At 42.3% G+C, this 25,000-nt stretch overlaps 1 protein-coding gene across 6 annotated transcripts in view; it reads left to right on the top strand.

The window, feature by feature from the left end:
• The first annotated feature begins 6,497 nt into the window (after positions 1-6,497).
• The window catches only part of magi1b (membrane associated guanylate kinase, WW and PDZ domain containing 1b), a 124,836-nt gene continuing 106,333 nt past the window's right edge, over positions 6,498-25,000 (top strand). For 4 of the 6 annotated variants that reach the window (XM_060857602.1, XM_060857600.1, XM_060857603.1 and 1 more), the window contains exon 1: positions 6,500-7,292. In XM_060857602.1, the coding sequence (XP_060713585.1) occupies positions 6,995-7,292 (298 nt within the window). In that variant the 5' untranslated portion in view covers positions 6,500-6,994. Of the gene's footprint in view, positions 7,293-25,000 lie in introns of all 6 variants that reach the window. The other 2 variants (XM_060857604.1, XM_060857599.1) reach the window with 2 other exon arrangements.

Genomic DNA, 25,000 nt, shown 5'->3' with positions numbered 1-25,000 from the left:
AAAGGCCAGTGTGTGTGTGTTTGTGTGTGTGAATGGTGGTGATTTCTAGACCACCGTGACTCGAAACATTTAATACGCCGCTCTTAAAAGGAAACGTTTAACGTTGATAAATGGATCTTCAGCGAGCCTCCTGTGATTCTGACACAAGAATCACTTTTATCTTTGGAGGAGGGAGGAAAAAAAAAAACAACCCACGTCTCGTTTTAATCAAAACGGCCAATACAACCCTTCCAGGAGGTTCACCGTCCCTGAGGTGAGACGTTGGAGGAGACTGTAGACTGGAGCTGATTTAAGAAACGTGATACTTGTTCCAACTTAAGAAGAAGAAAGAAAAAGAGCTTACACTTCATCCCTCAGATCAAAGCTCTACTTCACGTCAGATTTTATTGAAAACACGTTTTTTTTTTTTGTTTTGTGTGTGTGTGTGTGTGTGTGTGTGTGTGTTTGCAGGATCCTTTCATTCTGTTTCTAACTTGGAGATGAAAAATTATGCAAATTGGTTAATAACATATATAACAAAGCTGCACCATATTCTCTCTCTCTCTCTCTCTCTCTCTCTCTCTCTCTCTCTCTCTCTCTCTCTCTCTCTCTCTCTCTCCTCTGTACCTTTAACATTTCTGGACCTGTTTTAAATTATTCCTTTTCCTGGCAAGCTCTCTGGGTTGAAACTCTATATGTCGAGGAAACACCCGGAGCCCCAACCGTAAGACAACCGCGGCTCATTCCTCTCACCATGCGCTCTCCTTCCATTCGCTAACCAGTTCTCTCGCTACCTTTTTCTCTTCTTTCCTTTCTAATCCTCCTTCTCGTCCCTGTGGCTCTGGACCAGCTCCAAGACGGCACTTTGCTTCATTGCGCTTCTCCACTCCAGATTCGGCCAGAGAGAATCCCCCAGGCCCGCTTTAACGCTCACAACACATGTTAGCAAAAATCAAAGGGCTAGCATACGCTGGCTAATTCATGGACTGTGTATTAGCACGAGCAATAAGCTCTGACTTTTAATTAAGTTTCTGTAAAGAAATCTTAGATTTGGAAAGTGTTGTTAAATAAACTAAGATTACTATTTTAATCATTCATTCATTCATTCATCTTCTACCGCTTATCCGAACTACCTCGGGTCACGGGGAGCCTCAGGTGTCATCGGGCATCAAGGCAGGATACACCCTGGATGGAGTGCCAACCCATCGCAGGGCACACACACACACTCTCATTCACTCACACACTACGGACAATTTTCCAGAGATGCCAATCAACCTACCATGCATGTCTTTGGACCGGGGGAGGAAACCGGAGTACCCGGAGGAAACCCCCGAGGCACGGGGAGAACATGCAAACTCCACACACACAAGGCGGAGGCGGGAATCGAACCCCCAACCCTGGAGGTGTGCCCTGCGATGGGTTGGCACTCCATCCAGGGTGTATCCTGCCTTGATGCCCGATGACACCTGAGGCTCCCCGTGACCCGAGGTAGTTCGGATAAGTGATAGAAAATGGATGGATGGATGGATGGATGGATGGATGGATGTCCAGTAGCAGCACGTAAAGACAGCATCAAGACAGAGACAACAATCTGCCACTGAACACACTCTCATTATCACATTACATAGAAAAATCTAAACATGACCGATACCTAATAATCTAATCAGCATAGACGATCCAAAGTGATGAATTATTCATGTACAGTATGCATGAATATGCAAATAGGATGTAGATCATGGATGGGTCGAGGCAGAAGAAAGAGAAATAAACAGAAATGAACTCTATCTCTCCGTTAAGCGAGCCAGGTTTAAAATGTCCTTTTCTTTATAACATTAAGAAAAATGAGCAAAGGTTTATCGCTTATATCTATAAGATATCCATATACACACATTTTGGTGCATATTTGTTTGTGCTCTTCTAGGAGAAGCCAGCATACACCCACACAATCTAATCTAATGCAGCACATTACACACATACTGTATATGCAATAATCAGATCATTATCATCATCAAACCCCAAACATATCAAATATTTCACTTTTACATGTCGTCTACATTTTGTAGCTTTAATCGCACGTCTGATCGTAAGCTAGCTAGCGGATATTTTTTTATTGATTTCTTTTTATTATTATCACTAATTTTATCGATCATTTGAGATCCACAAGAACAATAACGTTTGTAGACGAAGTCGGCCGAGATTCAAAGATGTCTGCTGTTTAATCCTTATCGCGACACCCGATCGGCATCAAAAAGAAATTCTCGTTTCCATCCGGACACGATCACGATCTCGGTCTTGACTGGACCTCGGCTAATCCTAGTCACCGTTTTATTCTCAGCGTATTTCAGCTGAAATGTACTGCTGTAGAGTTTTACACCAGAGACACAACCTCAGACCCTTAACCTTTATTTTCCCAACCAGACGTCGAAACACAATCCACAATCGACCCCTTTTACTCTTTATACACCTGCCTGTGAAGACTTCCTGTTTTCGACTACAGCGCTGTCGATATTTATTCAAACTTCAATCTATTTTCACTTCTGATCAATTACTAATTATTCAAATGGCTTCTCGGACGTGCTGATGTGTTCGTCTGAGACGGTGTCGGATGTCGGATAAGAGACGGACTTTCTAGCTTTGTTTCCACACACTCTCTTTTGACTGTCTTGCTTTCTCTCGTCTCACGAACCAGATCAGGACACGACGGAAGTGATGTTTAGAATGTATGTCGATTTCTCGCTAAATTATTCCTCGCGCCTGCAGCTAACGATCGCAAATTGTTTGTGCGCGTGCGTTTGTTCAGCTACCGAAAGGAACAGCAGGCTCCAGCGAGCTGTGTGTCTCAAGGCTGCTCCGTCATCCATCGCATGCTTTATCCCTGAGTCTCTCAGAAGGGAAATGAGGTTCGACGGGTTACATCATCGCTCGCAGGCCCAGATGCCGAGCCCTGGCAGGAAGAGTCTGCTCCCTGCTTCTGTTGGCTGTGCTGGGAAAAATAAATAAATAAAAACAAGACGGTTTAACCACAAGGAGGACAGAATAAACAGGACAACATGGAGAAACATTTACACTCTTACCTTCACACACACAGAATTGAATATGCATGAAGATGTTCCCAGTGAGGAAAATGAGAACAATCTGTAATTTCGAACGGTGTTGTTTTTTTTTCCCCGAATATTTGACTTGCAAATAGCTGGTGATTAAAGTGCAATTGTGAAAGTGATAATGACGCAGCTGACACTGATAAATTAAGCACAGAGAGAGTTCACGATAAAAAGCACTTTGCTATATTGTGCCACTGTATAGGATCTGTAATGAAGGACACGTACATGTGTCTCCTGATGTTGACTGTTCTGTAGAAGTAAAATGTTACACTGATGATGGTTGAAAGCTTGGAAGATCTGTCATCTCTCAAAGCAGCACATTTAATAGATCCATCCGTTTTCTTTATCTCGTAATGAGGAGACCGTCGATCCTAATGGACTCACACACACTCACACACCTATTTTGATACTTTTAATTCATATTATATCAGACTCATGTTATATCAGACTCATGTTATATCAGACTCATGTTATATCAGACTCATGTTATATTAGACTCATGTTATATCAGACTCATGTTATATCAGACTCATGTTATATCAGACCCGTGTTATATCAGACTCATGTTATATCAGACTTGTGTTATATCAGACTCATGTTATATCAGACCCATGTTATATCAGACTCATGTTATATCAGACCCGTGTTATATCAGACTCATGTTATATCAGACTTGTGTTATATCAGACTCATGTTATATCAGACTTGTGTTATATCAGACCCGTGTTATATCAGACTCATGTTATATCAGAATTGTGTTATATCAGACTCATGTTATATCAGACTTGTGTTATATCAGACCCGTGTTATATCAGACCCGTGTTATATCAGACTTGTGTTATATCAGACTCATGTTATATCAGACCTGTGTTATATCAGACTCATGTTATATCAGACTCATGTTATATCAGACTCATGTTATATCAGACCGTCGATCCCAATGGACACACACACTCACACAATATTTAGACACTTTTAATTCACCCATGTATTTGGACCGGGGAGGAAACCCAGGGAGAACCTGCAAATTCCACACACAAAGAACAGAGACATGAATCGAGCCCTTAACATCAGAACCATCCAAAACAAGACTAATGTTAATCCTGTTAACAGGGAAACATGCTGCTTCTTAAGACTTAATCCTGATACAAAAGACTGGCACTGGAGACTCCTTACACAAATGCATAAACATCACTAGTCATTAGATAAAATTGACTTGACAATTGGGGAAAAAAGTAAATAAAAAGGTCAGGTTTCATTTCAGCCTGTCTTTTAAGGCAAAATGTGTTTGTCACGTTTACATGTCTGTCATGTTGTGGAATGTGGGTTGGTTTTGGTCACAGCCCAGAAAACATTGGTTTCATTTAAACCTGTCAGACTGGAAGTGTTCTACTGAATGTAGAAGGACTGGAGTGAACGGAAGTGACGAGGAACAGAGAGGACAACCTGCGTGCAGCCGAGTGACGTGAGCAAGGAGTTTTACTCAACATCTTAATGCTCACTTTTAAACCTGTCCTGTGGGTAGGGCTCAGGTTTTATTCCTCATGTTATATCAGACTTGTGTTATATCAGACCTATGTTATGTCAGACACATGTTATATCAGACTTGTGTTATATCAGACCTATGTTATGTCAGACACATGTTATATCAGACACGTTATATCAGTCCCGTGTTATATCAGTCCCGTGTTATATCAGACTCATGTTATATCAGACTTGTGTTATATCAGACCTATGTTATGTTAGACACATGTTATATCAGACTTGTGTTATATCAGACTCATGTTATATCAGACTCATGTTATATCAGTCCCGTGTTATATCAGACTCATGTTATATCAGACTCGTGTTATATCAGACTCGTGTTATATCAGACTCATGTTATATCAGTCCCATGTTATATCAGACTCATGTTATATCAGTCCCGTGTTATATCAGACTCATGTTATATCAGTCCCGTGTTATATCAGTCCCGTGTTATATCAGACTCATGTTATATCAGACTCGTGTTATATCAGACTCGTGTTATATCAGACTTGTGTTATATCAGATCCATGTTATATCAGACTCATATTATATCAGACTCATGTTATATCAGTCCCGTGTTATATCAGACTCGTGTTATATCAGACTCATGTTATATCAGACTCGTGTTATATCAAACTCATGCTATATCAGACTCGTGTTATATCAGACTCATATTATATCAGACTCATGTTATATCAGTCCCCTGTTATATCAGACTCGTGTTATATCAGACTCATGTTATATCAGACTCGTGTTATATCAAACTCATGTTATATCAGACTTGTGTTATATCAGACTCATATTATATCAGACTCATGTTATATCAGTCCCATGTTATATCAGACTCGTGTTATATCAGACTCATGTTATATCAGACTCGTGTTATATCAAACTCATGTTATATCAGACTTGTGTTATATCAGACTCATATTATATCAGACTCATGTTATATCAGTCCCGTGTGATATCAGACTCGTGTGATATCAGACTCATGTTATATCAGACTCGTGTTATATAAAAATCATGTTATATCAGACTCATGTTATATCAGACTCGTGTTATATCAGACTCGTGTTATATCAGACTCGTGTGATATCAGACTCATGTTATATCAGACTCGTGTTATATCAGTCCCGTGTTATATCAGTCCCGTGTGATATCAGACTCATGTTATATCAGACTCGTGTTATATCAGACTTGTGTTATATCAGACTCATATTATATCAGACTCATGTTATATCAGTCCCGTGTGATATCAGACTCGTGTGATATCAGACTCATGTTATATCAGACTCGTGTTATATAAAAATCATGTTATATCAGACTCATGTTATATCAGACTCGTGTTATATCAGACTCGTGTTATATCAGACTCGTGTGATATCAGACTCATGTTATATCAGACTCGTGTTATATCAGTCCCGTGTTATATCAGTCCCGTGTGATATCAGACTCATGTTATATCAGACTTGTGTTATATCAGACTTGTGTTATATCAGAAGTGAAATAGTTTCAATAGTTGACTTTAAAAACTTTTTAATAATGAAAGAAAACAAAGATAATTTTACACATTATCTACAATATTAACAATTCAGTTTTGTTTTGTAACGTGAGACTCACGCATTCAATTACCTTTCCATTAACGATCTTAATTCCCTACAAACTCTGGGTTAAATTATGGGTGTTCTTCGTAATATAGTTTTACGTTAAAATAACAAAACTAGTGCACTTGACCGGACAGTGAAAGGGTGTTCGCTCTGTTCTGTAACACTGCGCATGATAAAGAGCGGGCGCTAGGACCGTGCGATCGGAGCGTTTTAGGGCGTCCACCCTCCCTTCAGGACTACAGAGGGATGCAGTGGGCATGCGCGGGTGCTCGAGCCGCTCTGTAACTACGGCCAGGCGCGCGCGCGAGCGTCACTAACAAAAACAAACGGAGGACGTCGTACCTGCTTAAAGGAGCCGTGAGACGCGTTCAGACTGCGTGATAACTGGGAAAAGTGAGGAAAAAAAACTAACCCGGACACGAATAAAGAGTTCTGGGAGTCTTTGACTGGTGGAATTAAACAACAATGATGAAAAAGGTTGTGCGCGAGCGCGCGCGAGGACGATGAGGAATAAAACGGATGTAAATTAGAAGCAGCTGCTGAAGTTACCGAGGTCACTACCGGATACAGGATGGCTTGAGTTTGGGCTCTTTTGGGTTTGTTTTTTTTTCTTCCCAATGACTTTTTTATTCTAAGGAAACAGACGCACATGTTGAAGAAACTTTACCGCGAGTGAAACAGCCGGTTTTTGAGACCGGGAGGATTTAACCACCTGTTTCAGTATCATCTGTCCTCCTGTCCCTGTCCCTGTCCCCTCTCATCATCATCATCATCATCATCATGTCCAGAGCGGTACAGAAAAAGCCCCACTGGAGCGCCAGCGTGGGCGAGTGCGCGGTGCGCCGGGACGCGCGCGGAGACGTGAACGTGCCTCTGCAGGGCGGAGCGGAGAACGGAGAGTTCGTGTACGTGGGACGCGTGGATCCTGGATCCATCAGCTACGACCACGGCAGTCTGACCGAAGGAGAGCTGGTACTGGAGGTAGAGACTCTGCCCGTGTCCGGATTACCGCTGTACGACGTCCTGAGCGCCGTGAAGAACTCCAAAGGTCCCGTGAGGCTCAAAACCGTCCGCCAAGGTAAGCGGTGCCTTCTGTGCGCCACAGCAATGCCGGTTTATTTCTGTTTGTTTACTTTCCCATCGTGTTGTAAACAGTGCGTCTTCTTAAAGTGCCCAAAATAAACCCCAGGACATAAGAACTTATAAATAAAACAAGAAATGGGTTCTACAGGACAGAGAACCATCCAGGTTCTCCCCGAGTGACAAGTGAAGATCTACTATCACCTGCACCTCAAAGGGTTCTGCTGCACAACATAGAACCCCTGAGGATGTCCCAAGAGTGACAGTCGAGTCACTCGTAAGGGTTCTAGATTGGTCACCTTTATTATCTTGTCCTAATAAGGTTCCACTTGAGACTTCACACAGAATCAATAGCTTTGTTTTTCCCGCTGATCTAAAACTCTTGATTCAACAAAGTAAGTGTGTTGGATCCGGGAATACGCTGAAAGAAGGTCAGTGGTTCTCCAGGACCAGAGATGAGAACCTGGAACCTGCACTTACGCTTTGAGCCCCCTGACTATGCACAGTATGAGGTGTGTGTGTGTGTGTTTGGACGGAACCCTGAAGTGAAAGGTAATGTTTGTTTGGATCTTGAGTTACAGAACGGCCTCAGCTCTAATATCCCTGACTTTATTATAAATAAATTCACATGTCAGTACCATAATTTAAAGCAACTTCTACAAAGTTCTAAGAAGTTCTCCTAAAAAAGTTCTCCTGTAAACCAGCGGAGTCGTGTGAAGCTGAGAGAGAATGACTGAGCTCCCTACAGCAGGCCGGTTCTCCAGCAGTCTGTGGAGTGTTAAATCATATCAGCAGGCCGCATGTCAGTGCCTGAGCTGTAAATCTCAGGTGGAGGAAGCACAGAACGTGGATTGTGTCGGGTTGTTCTCGCTGATGCACACTGACGGCTCCCTGCAGACTTCCCTCTCATCACATGGTTTAAGTTATGGAGCAGGCTTGTGGCTGAGGGGCTCCGCCCATTCGGCTCTGTTTCACTACACCACCTCAGACAATATCAGGAACCGAGCCAGCAGATTTCAAGTGTATGTTACTGAAGCGTCGCTGCAGTTCCATTGTGTCTCTCTGTCTCTCTCTCTCTGTCTCTGTCTCTCTCTCTCTGTCTCTCTCTCGCTCTCTCTTTATCTCATTCTTTCTCTCTCTGTCTCTCTCTTTCTCACTCTTTCTCTCTTTGTCTCTCTCTCTCGCTCTCTCTCTCTCTCTCTCTCTCTCTCTCTCTCTCTCTGTCTTTCTCTCACTCTCTTTCTCTCACTCTTTCTCTCTCTTTCTCTGTCGCTCTCTCTCTGTCACTCACTCACTCACTCACTCACTCACTCACTCACTCACTCACTCGCTCACTCTCTGTCTTTCTCTCACTCTCTCTTTATCTCACTCTCACTCACTCTCTCTTTCTCTCTCTCTCTCTCTCTCTCTCTCTCTCTCTCACTCACCCACTCACTCACCCACTCACTCACTCACTCACTCACTCTGTCTTTCTCTCTCTCACTCTCTCTTTATCTCACTCTCTCTCTCTTTCTCTCTCTCTCTCTCTCTCTCTCTCTCTCTCTCTCTCTCTCTCTCTCTCTCTCTCTCTCTCTCTCACACACACACACTCCTTCCATTTCTTTCTCAGAGCCACAGAAACTGGTGTTTCGTTTCACTTTTATTCACCAGGCCTGGAAATTTCGGTGAATTGCTCCTAATTGAGAAAATGTGTCTGGCAAAGCTTTGTTCACGCTCTTATCTTTTGACAACAGCGTCATTTGTTATTGCAGACTTGTTGCTGTAAACCTGCACCCTGACGCACATTAATACAATTCTATTCATTTATTTCGGATGTGTGTTGTATTTTTGTCTTTCCTTTAAAAAGTTAGTGCTGTAAATGGATATTAAAGATTTGAAATTACATCATTACAACACACCCCCCCCCTTCCCCACACACACACACACACACACAGACACACACACGACTCGGGTCAGTTAGTTGGTGAGCTACGGGTTTGAAGCTGGAATTAGAATGAAAGTTGACTCCTAGAGAACTAGCCACTGCATCGCTCTCTAGGCAAAGATGAGGCAAGGGCTAAATCTAACTGCACCCTCGTTGCATTGTGGGTAAACAGTTTGACCAATTCAGTTAAGCAAATTCAATTTATTCAGGTTTTTTTCTTCTAAACTTGACCTGCTTTGTTATTGTTCAGCTGTATGACAGTGCAGTGTGTCCCTCTCTCTCTCTCTCTCTCTCTCTCTCTCTCTCTCTCTCTCTCTCTCTCTCTCTCTCTCTCTCACACACACACTCACACACACACACACACAGACACTTGGTATCTCCTGTACTTGAGGAAATACACCTCTTCTACATAGTCCAGCAGCGGCTGCAGCGCAGATCACTAACACACCTATTAATCTTTATTGATTTTCCAATCTGCTGACTGTTGACTTTTTAAACCCTCTACTTAATGAAGTCATAAAAACAGGTCATACAGGCGCATTCCGTCGCTGTCAGAGCAAAGTAACAGAGAAAAGCCGAGTCATCGTTTTTGTTCATAGGCAGATGTGAGGTCATGTCAGTCACCACGGGAACGCTCTCGGTGTCACACCGCTTGACCCTCCACCTCTTCCGTACACCGCCTGTGTCGCAAATCCGCAGCGAGCGATTTTGGCCTCGTGGATGTAATGAAGCCTGTTGACTTGTAAATGATCTCCTGGCAGCACGAGCTCAGGATCTGTGTGTTTTGCATGTGTGGTCATGTGACCTTTCAGGGAAGAAGTTCACAAACATTTCGAGTGTCACATAAAAAATACAACTACACAATCTGTTTACAGATTATAATAATGTAATGTGGGTACATATATATTTATTTATTTATTTATTTATTTATATGCTTCTCTAAAAATTTTTTATAACTCTGAGAACCATTAAAGACAGATATACAAATAAAATCCAGATAAAATAGTTTGGTTTTAAAATTCTATATTAATTTATTTGAATAATTTACTGATTAAAAAACACTGAATATTTGACAAAAAACAAGCAATTTTGTTATAATAAATGTCATATCGTATATTACTACATTTTTAAATGTATATAAAGTTCTCAATCACTCATCTTCTACCGCTTATCCGAACTACCTCGGGTCACGGGGAGCCTGTGCCTATCTCAGGCGTCATCGGGCATCAAGGCAGGATACACCCTAGACGGAGTGCACACACACACACACACACTCATTTACTCACGCAATCACACACTACGGACAATTTTCCAGAGATGCCAATCAACCTACCATGCATGTCTTTGGACCAGGGGAGGAAACCGGAGTACCCGGAGGAAACCCCCGAGGCACGGGGAGAACATGCAAACTCCACACACATAAGACGGAGGTGGGAATCGAACCCCCAACCCTGGAGGTGTGAGGCAACGTGCTAACCACTAAGCCACCGTGCCCCCTCTGTATATAAAGTTATTATAATTATATGTTTATATTTTTAGATTTATAAAAAAAAAATTCTTGAGATTAAACAAAAAGCAGCACATTTTATATTTTAGTTATTTTTTGAAGCAAGACTGATAGAACATGTCGCCATCTTGGTGTGCTGTGTCCTGATACCAGGAGCGACTCTGTGGTTGTTTATATTTTGATGAAGGTACGTACGAATTTGTTTAAAGGAGGAGAAACGAGGAGAAAACCATCAAATCAAGACTCAAGTGAGCGACGTAAAACAGATCAGCGATCAACAAGGATTTTGAAAACCGTCTCTGTGTCTCAGTCTAAAGTCACATCAGCGCTGATCCTACGATCGTGTTCCCAGATCCCCTATCAGCGCTCTTAACCTGAGCCACCTGAGTGGAGACGGGGTGATTGTGGAAGCTCGATTTGCCCCAGGCTCGGATTAGTGCGGAGATCCCGGAGTCCGGAATGCACACGAGTTTATTTTACCTCAGAATCCTCTGTTTACTCAGGGATGATGCTGAAACCTGTTAACACACAGAGCAGCGAGAAATGCTCTTACATGAGGGTCGGAGGTCACTGCAAGGGTCTGAGATTGTGAAAGAACTTAAAGCCTTATAGTGAAACTGCTGATGTCGATATGGTGACGTACGTGAGGAGATTTTATTTGTTTATTCATCATTTTCTGGAAGGAGTCTCCAGTGCTGGTGCAGTGATAACGCTGTAGTTTCCTCACTCATGGAAGTATACGATTTAGTAGAAGATGGTCATATGGTATAACTGACACTATAAAGAGTCTCTGATGTGGAGGTTTCTCTCGAGAGTTCTCGCATGTTGTCCATCATCTCTATGAGAGTTTGTGTTTTTCTCTCATGCAGGTTTCCAGGTTGGGATGGAAGATATCCAAAAGCCCATCATTTCTTTCCCCACATTGTATCAGAATGTTGGTGCTCATAATAGCCATAAGCTGCGTATCAAAGCTGGAATTAGAACCGTCCGGAGTTTTCTTTCAGCACCTGGGTTTAATTAGAGAGGATCGAACCCAACCCTGGTTTCCATTACAGCGGAAGAGCCGAGAGCAAGACAACCTGCCCTGTGCTTCCCTGATCTCAGTGGGATTAACCCCAGTGTGTGTCATGTTTTCTCAAATTAAAAACTGACTTGTTCAGACATTATGCAGTGTATACCAGCTGCTTAGCGGTGAAGGTTCTGTGCTAGCATCCAAAGTTGTAATCAGGTGAATATCACATATTAAATTCATCGCTTGATGGAATTTGGCGTGAGGACTTTATTCCGAAATTCCCGACCAGGTCCTAGTTGAGGAAGTGGATTCTTTGTATTTTATTGGTCAGAGTTTGGGAATTTCAGGTTATGACGTCCAGTCGAATGTATCGTTGGCATAGAAATGTCTAGAAAATGACTGACATTGGAAGCCTACAATGCAAATCCAGGCTTTTCTCTTCTTCCTTTTGTTTTCTGCGTATCTCTGTCAGGACTTACTACGTTCTCCTTTTGATAAACAGAAGCGCTAGTTTCGGCCTCGGAGCGTGTATTTTTATCTTCTTTCCTTTGTGTTGACACCGACGGTGTGCAAACGAGACGTTAAACAGCCGAGAGGTCGTCTTTGACTCTAAAGGAAAAAAATATCCTGGCTTGCTTTTGGTTACTACTTATTCTGTTAGCAAGGCCAGATCATTCACTGCTGGTTACAGAGCAAAGTGCAAACGCTCATGACTTTTGTACACGCCAGCAGGTTGAAAGGACGTCCTCTTTTTGTCCGGCTGAGCTCCTCAGCTTTCCACTTGGGCCTAATTAACCTCCTGCTATTTCTTACATAGTCGTTTGGAAGAGAATTTTAAAAACGGACAAACGGTTAGGCCACTAGACCTAAAACGAGCGATCCGCTGTACTTTTCTGTCTTGTGTTTATCGCACGCAACACGACCGACTTTCCTCTCTGTTTTCGGCTTTTTCTTTTCTCTTCGTGAAAGCACATGTAAACAAAGTTTATTCTGACGAACATTCAAACGCCCAAATCCCGTCCAAGCTGCTTAGAGAGTTAAAAAGCAGATCGCTGAATAACGTCGCGAGCCTGAAGATCTTTTCCAGACCCCCAATAGAAGGGGAATGTGTACAAACCCAACATGTCTTTGCTTACGCGAGACCGCGATCTCACAAATCCGTCTTCGTCTTGTTTTTTTTCCATGTCCCGAAACGGGAATCGCTTCCTTAATATCGAAACATTCGATAAAAACATTCTCGGTATTTCTGAAGCACGTCACAAGTTTCTACAATATATTCGTGTCTTAGTTATTAATGCTTTCTTAATCGTTTCTACGGTAATGGCTCCAACAGGGACTTGAATGGTGGTCGAATTGAACTTGAACTGCTCGAATACATGTCAGGTGATGGAGAGTTCTCTAACATTTTTGGAAGGAGTCTCCAGTGTGAGTGATTTGTAGCCGTCACCGATGAAACTATAACTTTTCTGCCTTCAGGACAATTTACGTTGAGGTTTCTCCGAAATTTGAGCCTTTGGTTTTTGTCTCGTTATCTTTGTGAGAACTGCTGAGGGATTCTACTGTAGCTGCAATATTCTCAGTAAAAAGAGAAGCTAAATTTGTACGGAGTCAAAAAGTTACGTTGCTTCGACACACACTGTAATTCTGCCATAGAGTGAAATATCACTTGTCCAACACACACAAAGTCTGACAGTGCTGCTATTTACTGAAGCACAGCTTTGCGAGGTCACGTGCGTGGAAACGGGAACGGTGTTTAGGCAATATTTAGATACACTCATTGTTCTCCTCAGGCCTGGATGTCTGAGGCCATTTCTCTCTAAACACCCTTAATTCTTCATGGCTCGGATTCCGCTCCAAACGTCTGCTCCGTGTCAGTGTGATTGCATCTCTGGTTGTATCACGTCCCAAAGATGTTCAGCTGGACTGAAAACAGCAAGTGACTGGAAAAATAAAACACCGAAAAACTCCTGAACTATGTTTGAGACGGCTTTGGCTTTGCGACACGGCACGCTATCACGCCAGAAGTAGCCTTTAGAAGACGTGAAATTTTGCGGTCACGAAGCGATGAACGTGTTCAGCGACAGTCTGCAAACGCAGCCATGACTTTCCTCACACCGTTACACCACCCCTAGTTATAGTGCTGTAACATGACCTACTTCATCATTTCTATGCAATTCATCGCTCCTTATAGCGCCATTTATTCTTGCTAATGCCCCAGTACTGGGAAATTCCCACTGGAGTTGGTCAATATGATGGTAGCATTTATTATTAGTGATTAATTTACTTTTAGTTTATTGTCATTAAAACAAATTTTAGTAATATTTACAAAAAAAAAAAAAAAAAACTGATACTGATATAAAAATTGTATTTAATTTTGAGGTGCTCTGTATATTTGTTTTAAATTTCATTTAAATTTTATTTTGCATTGAGTAAGTAAATTTTTTTTACTAAAGCTAACCTCGATCTCAGGTTTTAACATGACGTCATCTCTCCCCGGCTCAACTCCTTAACTACATAACCGACACAGAGGTTTCTGATATGCTTTACTTGGCTTTTCTATCGCGTTTTCTATTCGTCAGGAAGTCTCAGGATTTAAAAGTCACCAAGATATTTGTCATTTCCTGCACATATTGTTAAAATTGAAGTCATTTGCATGGTAAGTAGAGGTGCTCCTGGGCGCGTCCTTTCTTTGTTACTATTTTGTTCGCTTTAATTACGGGTTTTGCCAAAATCCTGACCACACAAGGGAGCTCTGAGAGAAAGGGGGATGAGGTCGGGAAGGGGTGTGTGTGAGAGAGAGAGAGAGAGAGTGAGTGAGAGAAAGGGAAAAAAAGGTTTCTTTAAGATCAAGAAGGTCAGTTCGGTGTAGGAGGCTTTATTCAATAGCACAAAGACTCCTGTCATGCTTCATTTTTTCTTCCCCTCTTTCGCTCTTTTCTGATTTGGGGCTTTGTGCTCATTGTGGTGCAGGTCATCCAGAGCAGCTCTTCTTTCCTGAAAAATCAGTCAAATGACTTTGCAGGCAGATAAATATCTCCTGCGAGAGACTTTCTGACTTTCCGTAAAAGAAACCGTACTAAACTCGGTACTAAAACTGTTCCCAGTCTATAATCACTCAACTTTTCTGTCGTTGTTTGTTTCGTCGCGGCCGCCGATCCTCTTGTTAACGTTTAGGCATCGATCATTACAGAGTTTCTGAACTTCTGATCATGGCTCCTGTCTTGAGCTGCTTCTTTTTCTTGTTTTAAAGTTTCCATGTTTGCTAATATAATCATCAGTTGTATTAATTTCAACTTTTACTTATTAAAAATAATAAATCTGAATAGTTTACTATTCTACATTTGTTGCTGTGGTTACATGATGACGGACGTTACCACACTTTGTTCATCTCCACTCACTGTTCTTATTGCTTTGATAAAACAATCTGATTAGTAGCGTAAATATAAGTTGTTATTTGTGCTTGTTGCCATAGTTACACGTTTACACGATGCTTTTAAAGGCCTTGATTGGAAACTGGAAATAGATTAGTGCAAGATCATCGTCGTCGTCATCATCATCGTTGTCGTCTTTTCGATGTTTGTTATTTTGACTGTTTTAATACGTTTGTTGTGGGAATCTTTATATTAAAACGCTGTACTGTAGTACAGAAAGGGTTTTGTTTTTTTTACTGTACGTCGCAGATTATGCACACGAATAACTCAGCAGTTTTGTTATAAACGTGTTACTTCTTGTTTAACATCTTGCTTTAAAATTCCTTTGTTTCTAACAATTCACACTCATTTATGCACCACGCCGTCCGCTTAATAACACCTCTTTAATTGCTCGAGTCCACAGTCCCGTCTTGTTAATTATCAATCAGAGCCAGTAGCGCTGCTCAGGCTTGCCTCTGACGCCCTGGCAACCGTTGTCATGGCGATGTGACTCTAGCGGATTTGTTGTAACCGTCTGCTGTCAAGAAGCGTTGAGAATGACGGGTAGAAATGACAGGGGTCGGAGCATCACACACACACACACACACACACACACATCCTTACATTAAAGTTTGAACGTCTACGAAAATTCATCTGCGCTTTTTTAGAGACTTTCGCAAGTTATTAATGTTTATTTTTTCTAATAAGAAGTATTATGTGCATGAGTTGCCCCTATTGACCCCGAGCCCGTACCGAGCGCGTGCAGCAGAGCCGTCTCATGTGGCCCGGTAACAGTGTGTGCGTTAAAATCAGCAGATCTGCTGCTGACACACACTGTAATCCTGACATCACTTTTAATAACGGACATCTCCTAAAGCCCTCCGTTCTCTTGTCCTTTATCCCTCTATCGTAAAAAAAACATATTTTTAAACATTTTCCTCCCGTCCTGGTTTCACTCATGGCTGTAAACTCCACGTCTCGACTAAGCCATGACAAATCCGTTCTTTCTGTCTGTCGGAGGAAGAAATGTTTTGCACTTTGAAGTTTTTTGGCAGGAGTCGAAGCCGTGACAGACGCTTGTAATGACAAAGTGTCCCTTTGTGTCCTCTTTATATTCCAGCTGCTCAGATGTCATGGACGTTTTATTCAGTAACCAGATACTACTGTAAACAAATCTTTTTTTTTTTTGCTATAATGAAATTATTAGCGACGTTGTGTGATCGTCGTCATGGTTACGTTCCAACAGGAGTCTCGTGAACGCTGGTTTGGAAAAAGTAACTCGGATTTGGTTTCAGATTCAACACACACAATATTATCATCATGGGCTTTTCTCTGTAGTTTAGAGGGTTTTGTTACTGAATGCTCGAATTTTATTTTTTTTTCTATCAGTCAACTTTGAAAATCTGAGGTGAATTTCTTTATTATTATTATTATTATTATTATTATTATTATTATTATTATTATTTATTTTTTTTTTTTCCAGGCTTTTGTCCAGGTTATTAAAGAGACATTTAGTTATTAAAGTTATAAATGTTATTACAAAATCATTATATATACTAATATATTGAATAGAAATAATATTTTGTTTTTTATTACCTATTATTTATTTTAAATAATTGCTTTAGAGAGATTGGCAGACACAGACATATTATTTAATATACAATAAATATATTTTATATTTTTATATTATATTAAATATTATATTGTATATCATATTTAAAATGTATAATTAACAATAAAAAAAATCTGTTATTAAATATTAATTAATGAATTAAACAAAATAATACAAATATATTAAAATGTTGAGAGACCTGTGGCCATGACTACTAAAAGTAGACCTGTAACACATCGTCCACAACAGAGAAATAACGGAAATCTGTCGGAATATCGGAAAAATGAAAACTGACCAAAAAGATTAAAAAGAAATTATAATCAGACTCTCTGCTGAAATTCCAAGGAACATTAATAAAAGTGGAGAAAAAAATAATAATTTTAAAAACATGCATTGCAAATACAAACAAAAAAAAGAAAGATGCATTTAATTAATTTATTTTTTTGTTTATTTTATTTATTGATTTTATGAATATAATTCTGTTTTTGTTTGTTTGTCCCTGTGTCTATGGGAAGCAGTTGTATGTGTTGAGTATCAGCAGGAGTGACCATCAAGGTTCCGAGCCGAAATCCTGAAGCATTAAATTCCAGTTCTGTGTCCTTAAGACTTTTGACCCTTCACCTGCTCGTCTGGGTGCCTTGATTAGCCTTGACCCTTGTTCGGTATTTTGACTTCCAAGTAAATAAACATGAGCATTAAAGGATTTGAAATCTTAAGGAAGTCGTCAGTCACCTGTGTTTTAAAACCCATCAGTACGAGCTGAAGGATCAGAATCAAGCAGTTCCTGGAACGTCACAGGTTTCAGATAACACCTGTGTGTTTAAGCGGCGCGGCGACGGCTGGAGAACGTTCCTGTGACTTGTTTACCTAACTCTGAGCCCTGGAACGGCAGGAATCCGGTCATGCTAGTTAACGGCGCTCAGGCTTTCACTCCACGCTGGACAAGGACGCCTTTGTTTACCTCACTCTCCATTCTCTCTCTCCCTCTCTCTCATGTCCATCTTTGTTTTTTTTTTTCATCGTGTTCACTTTCTCCTTCGACCTGTTTAGATTTTGTGAAAAATCTAGAAAGGGGTTCATGATGAAGAGAATTAAGGCAGTTAGGTTTTGGGAACGTTCTCTATATAAAGGACTGGATCAAGTCTTCAAGTGATCACTAGGGAGAGTCACCAGGACACACCTACTACGTAAACATAAAACGTAAAAGATCAATTTTTTTGTAAACATAAGACAGAAACTTTCTCACTTTTTAAGACAAATTCGTCGCCTTACGACAGAAACTTAGTCTCACTTTTCTCCTTTTCTCTCGACCCGTTCCAGTTTAAAAACTCTACTTATCGACCCGTTCGCCAGACGGTGCTCATGTAGGCCCGTGTGCATGGCTGTGTCCTATTTCCTCGTCATTTCCCTATTTATCATGTGACTCAAAGTGAAAGTGTCTGTATAAGAAAACCAGGCCAGTGTTGTGGGTCGCCATCAAGCTGACATTTCTGCCTGAACTGGTCAGACAGGTTCGAGAGAAACTGACTTTCTCACACAAGTGTGTACACACACACACACACACGCGCACACACACACACACACACACGGCGTTTCTTCTGTTACAAAACAAACAGGAGGAGGGAGTATTGTTTTTAGAGCCTCATTGTTGATGGTGAACTGTCTAATACTCCACACACACACACACACACACACAAATATACACAACAGTAATATATGTCCACTGTATGCCTGTGCTCTAGGGATGGACAGACCGCTATTCCGGAAGAAGCAGATTTTGTATCCGGGCTCTCTCCCTACTCATTTCTGTACTCCACAATCCAAGATAACATGCGCTGCACATTCCATATCCTTCCACCTGCTGCTCGGCCCTCATCAGTCGGTGCGGTCAGGTTGCTGGTAGAAATGTTTCGCTAGGCGTGAATTAGTGTGCATGAACGCTAAAGGATCAGAATCAGGAAGACACCGATACGGTATGAATTAAAAAAACAAAGGTCTAGCTCATATATACAGTATGTATGCTAGTGTCCACTGCAAGCATCAGGTGAATAGAAGCCTTTATTTTGTCACATATACATTAAAGCACAGCGAAATTCTTTCTTCACATATCCAGACTTTGGAGATTGGGGTCAGAGTGCAGATTCAGCCATGATGGTGTGCTCCTGGAGCAGTAAGGGTTAAGGGCCTTGCTTAAGGGCCCAACAGTGGTAGCTCGGCAGTACCGGGGCTTGAATCCTGATCCTCGGATCAACAGCCTTAACCGCTTGAACCAATGCTGCCAGTGTTGTCTGATATCCCGTGTTGTGTTGTGTTGTGTTGTGTTGTTAGCCAAACAGGTAATCGCTTCCTGTAGACGAAGGCTTTTAATTTGTTATTAAAATCATCTGTAGATTTTGTAAAGGTTAACTTGGACTCCTGCCTGTAAGCCCATTTGCTCAGTTTAGATCTGATCTTTCTGCCTCATTGTGTTTGCGACCCCTGTACTATATATCATAAGAACGAAGGACGCCTGACCCGATCTGACCCGCCTTCTCCGTACCGTAGTCATTTATTACAAGACGATTTGCTGGAGATTTTGCTGGACAAGCTGGCCAGCTGGTCCTGATTAGCCAGACAGCGATAGAAAGGCCGGGTCTGTTTTTGCGGCCGTTATTATGAGACGTGTCTGTGGGAGACGAGCCAGCAGTGATATATGGCGTGATGTTAGTGCGATGTTAACATATGAATTCCAATCTAACCATGACTTATTGAGCACACAGCATCTCATTGTAGCGATTGTTGGAGGTGAGCGTTAAAAAGGAACCCTGATCGCTAGTTCTCAGAGGGCAGACAGAAATACGACCCGTTATCCCGTTGTTTACAGAAGTGGAGGACGGGAAATTAGACAACGTCGACTAACTTGGCTGGCCATTTTTTGCATTAGACTAAATTTCTGCTGATGTCATACTTTTCGAGCTCAAATGTTATATACTGTACAGCTTGGAGTCCTGTATTGGCAAATGTTGCCTCTGAGGTCTTTGCCAAGAAAAAGGCTCTTTTCATAGGTCTGCTTTTTATAAACGGATCTGCAGAGAGCAAAATTGCATTAAGAGCCAATTTAATGAAATAAATTTATCCACTCCAGGCAACGCGATCGGACTTTCCAGTAAACAACTGCGCAATTTGAAGCTTTTACCTTCCGTCGCAAATCAGAATCGGCTCATGCGGCCGTGTCGACGTGGATGAGTTTGAAGCTGAACAGTGCTCACGTTTGACCTAGTCGCACTCAAAAGTCTTTGTTTGATACTTCCGTAAATTAACAGTTCTTAGCAGCTTCAGGGTTTCAAACTATTTTAAATGAACCCTTCAAGAACATGAACCGTGATTACAGTGGTGGTAGAGCCAGGCGCTAACCCTAACCCTAACCCTAACCCTAACCCACACATACAGTAGGGATGAGATTTAATTGGATAGGCTCCCAACTTGTTCCACCTTTTCCTGACTAGCCCCTGATTTTTATAGACTACAGTAGTTCTGATTGTCGCCTCTTGCATATATCGTTGACGAAAATGTTATTTAGTTATCGTAGATTAAACTATGCTGCAAACTATTTGTCAGTAAAATAAACACTGTTCTTTGGGACTGTCTGGAGTTCCAGTTATCCCCAGTGACGCTGCAGGAGTAACAGGGACCCGTATACGTTCAGGGCAGGAATGAACAGTGACCTGATTAGTAACGGTACGTCTGCATGAGACCACACAGATGATGGTATAATGATATGATATTTGCACCGTATTGCACCCTCTTTTCTCACTGCACCTTTCTACCCGGTTCGGGCCATTTGCAAGAGGCAGATGAACGTTCGCTGAGAGTTCTAAATCCTCCCACATATCCTAACACCTCCTTCCTCTCGTCTTTCATTTAGATGAAGCCCAGCCTCTGGGTTCTGCCTCCTACCACTGGACATGTGTCAAGCAGAGTTTACGAGCGGGCAGATTGTGGAGGGTGTGTGTGTGTGTTTGTAGCCCAGATTGCAGACCTATTTCAACGTTTCAGAGCTTTGCCTGGGTTTGTCAGATGGGAAAGCCCCTCCATGCACATACCTCTGTGTGGGTGTGAGAGAGAATGTTTTATTATCTTCTCTCTTTTCCTCCCAATATACTACCTCCCAGAAGCTGATGAGAGAGAGAGAAAGCGAGAGAGAGAGAATAATATGGTGATGTTTGATTGATGCACTTATGCACTTGATGCCGTTATGGACAAAAAAACTATTCATATTTTCTGAACACTATAGATCACTGTTTAAAGAGTCGCATCTAAATCAAGCTTCTGTGCTGTATATTGAGTTATATATCATGTAGACGCTCTCAGTAGTAGATGTGGCGTTTATTTATAGCCTGCTTTTCCATTCCTGCAGCTTGTAACTGCTTACTGGCTGCTAATGTTCAAATATCTGATATTAAAGAGAGGTCTGTTTAAATGTAAACTCACTTAAAGTATCATAAGGCTGTGAAGACTCCTTGCATTTCTATTCACACACACACACACACACACACACACACACACACACACACACACACTTCTCGAGACACCAATATACAAACCAGATCTAATTTTTTGAGCTTTATTGATCCATTCACTGCATTAGTGAGCTAACTTAGTGAGTAAACTTCTACTACTGATCTGACAGCCACATTATTATTAATAGGAAACCATCCAGTTTGAATAATAAGCCTTTTTCACTGGCACTGACTGACTTACAGGTCACAACTTCATAAAGACTGGCTTACAAACCACACCTCCTTCACTGGTACAGACAGGCTCAGTGGCCACGCCTCCTTCTCTAGGACTGACAGGCACAGTGGCCACGCCTCCTTCTGTAGGAACGACAGGCTCAATGGCCACGCCTCCATCACTGGTACAGACAGGCTCAGTGGCCACCCTCCTTCTCTAGTACAGACAGGCTCAGTGGCCACGCCTCCTTCTCTAGTACAGACAGGCTCAGTGGCCACGCCTCCTTCTCTAGGACAGACAGGCACAGTGGCCACGCCTCCTTCTCTAGGACAGACAGGCACAGTGGCCACGCCTCCTTCTCTAGGACCGACAGGCACAGTGGCCACGCCTCCTTCTCTAGGACCGACAGGCACAGTGGCCACGCCTCCTTCTCTAGGACCGACAGGCACAGTGGCCACGCCTCCTTCTCTAGGACTGACAGGCACAGTGGCCACGCCTCCTTCTCTAGGACCGACAGGCACAGTGACCACGCCTCCTTCTCTGGGACTGACAGGCACAGTGGCCACGCCTCCTTCTCTAGGACCGACAGGCTCAGTGGCTACGCCTCCTTCTCTAAGACCTACAGGCTCAGTGGCCACGCCTCCTTCTCTAGGAACGACAGGCTCAGTGGCCACGCCTCCTTCTCTAGGAACGACAGGCTCAGTGGCTACGCCTCCTTCTCTATAGGAACGACAGGCTCAGTGGCCACGCCTCCTTCTCTAGGACTGACAGGCTCAGTGGCTACGCCTCCTTCTCTAGGAATGAAAGGCTCAGTGGCCACGCCTCCTTCTCTAAGACCTACAGGCTCAGTGGCCCTTCTCTAGGACCGACAGGCTCAGTGGCCACGCCTCTTCTCTAGGAATGAAAGGCTCAGTGGCCACGCCTCCTTCTCTAGGCCTCCTTCTCTCTTTTTTTTTTAATGGAACTGCTCGCTGATTCTTTGTTAGTTTAATGCACTGACTGGATCAATAAAGCAAAAATAATTAGATGTAGTGTGTGTGTGTGTCTGTGTGTGTGTGCACTTCCTCCTATGTTTCTTCAATGTTTATTCTTACAATTCTTCCAGTCTCTCTCTCTCTCTTGACTCTTCCCTTTTTCCTTTCCTCTTTAAAATGTCATTTCACACGATGCATTTCGACAGCACTCGTTCTCCAACTGGCCTGTAAACAGCTCGTTAGTGACTCAGATCTGCATCTGTACAACTCCCACTTTCACTGTACAGTACAGCAGCAGCAGCTCTGCTCCACTGTGGAACTGCCTGAAGAGGCTGAGAAACGAAACCAAGCAGAGACTCCTTCCTGCTCCATCCTGACAAAACAGATGCTCTACGCAGTACGTAATGTCATCAATATGATAAATGGAGTATATTTACAGATGTGTTTTCACCAGCAGACTTTATCTAATAGTGGTCACCTGACCAGTACTCGAATAACCCAAAGTGTGAATTTTATTCTTGGATATTTACTCAATGTTCTTCAAATAAATACACAAGAATGTAAGTTAAAGAGCAAAAATGATTTGAAAGGAACGAAAAAAATATATGGAATTCTTTCTGCTTAGGGGAAAAAAAACGTTCAGCTTATAATGTAAATATTTATCATGTATATTCATTTAGCGGGGGGCACGGTGGCTTAGCGGTTAGCACGTTCGCCTCACATCTCCAGGGTTGGGGGTTCGATTTCCCCCTCCGGAATGTGTGTGTGGAGTTTGCATGTTCTCCCCGTGCCTCTGGGGTTTCCTCCGGGTACTCCGGTTTCCTCCCCCCGGTCCAAAGACATGCATGGTAGGTTGATTGGCATCTCTGGAAAAAATTGTCCGTAGTGTGTGATTGCGTGAGTGAATGAGTGTGTGTGTGCCCTGTGATGGGTTGGCACTCCGTCCAGGGTGTATCCTGCCTTGATGCCCGATGACGCCTGAGATAGGCACAGGCTCCCCGTGACCCGAGATAGTTCGGATGAGTGAGATGAGTATTCATTTAGCATAAGATTAATGTGGCTCCTGTATTAAGATTTTGTTGTAAACTAGGTTAGTTTTTAGCTTTTGTCAGTGTTACTTCATTGTTTTAAGAAAATGTTTATATAAAACAGAATATCTCCTAATAAGAAATTTTTTGTACATAGCTTTATTTTGTTAGCAAGGCAGCCAACTAGCGTAGGACTTTTGTGGCTAAAACAAACACATTAGCCAAGAATTAAGGTTTTCGTGCATGAATCGTCTTGTTCAAGCCTTCTATTGGTGAAAAAATGGTGGAAAATTCAGGCCATGCATCATGATAATTGGAAATCACTGCTGTCAGCAGATGTAGGCCTCGTTATTAACACCTCAGCATTGACGTCTTGAGTTGGTCATGTCCTTATTAGCGCTGGGATCAGCTGGCGAGAGGGATGACTGAGTAGCACACACCGTCCTCACGGCAGGATGCTGAACCATCAGTCGCCACACCAAGGTTCCACATGTCTGTTTATATCTGGCCGATGAAATGGAGAAAACTATTCAGGAAGTTAACAACGTCTAGGAGTCTAATCCGTGTCTAATCCAAATATCTGATCTTGGATCCTTGTCATGCTTCACAGACATGCACCGAGACTTGAGTCGGTACGAACCGGAGATTAGCGGTTACCTGAGATGGGCTCGGTTCTCCTGCGGCTCCTGCCTCTGGGTCACGCGGGGCTGTTGCGAGCTTTTTGCCAATGTCCTAGTGCAGTCAGTAGTAATGGATGTCCTGGGTTTGTCCAGCATGAGCGAGAAGGGGGAAACCCTACATCCAACATTCCAACAAAAACAAAGACTCCGACGCTGCTTAGAGATGGATGTCTACGGATCTGGAGTCAGATTTTTCAGACTTGGCTTTGAATCGTAATAACAACAGCTAAAGGGTCAAACTCTGGTTAAATCAGTAAATATAAAGAGATGATTTAAATCATCAAAGAAAATGAGATTTAAATAAATTTTTCTTGACACATAGAGTTTAAAACCCCAGAATTAGTCAGGATACATTCAGAGAGTAGTACACACCAGTCTGCTCATGGCATGTGTGGAGGATGTAGAGCTTGGAAGCATATTTAGGTGTTAAAAAGTCCCCCAGATATTTGCATTGATCTCAGCATTGATCATTGCATAGATTTCATATATTGTCCTGGAGCTTTTACATGGAATGCACTTTAGGACTTAACAGTCAACTGCTGTGACTTCTAGAAGCCCACAGGTTGTCCAAGGGCTTTTTTTTTTTTGAGGCTGCAGTTCTTCCGTCCAGAGAAACAGGAGCCAGAACTGATATAACGATCACTTGAAGAAACTGGTAGAATGTGTCACGGCTCATGATCGGTTGGAACATAAAAACCCCCTGAGCGACTTCGGTGCTTGTTCTTTCCGGTCTTTACTGCCCCTCTTATAGTTATTTTTTTATTTTTTTGGCTTGCACCTAAAAAAGGGTTTCTCATTTTTCAACACATCCTCTAAAAGCCATCTATTATGTGGATGGTGCCAGGT

Source organism: Tachysurus vachellii, chromosome 22, assembly GCF_030014155.1.
Source record: "Tachysurus vachellii isolate PV-2020 chromosome 22, HZAU_Pvac_v1, whole genome shotgun sequence".
Taxonomy (NCBI): Eukaryota; Metazoa; Chordata; class Actinopteri; order Siluriformes; family Bagridae; genus Tachysurus; species Tachysurus vachellii.
The sequence above is the reverse complement of the archived record's forward strand: the minus strand, read 5'-3'. Positions and strand labels throughout refer to the sequence as shown.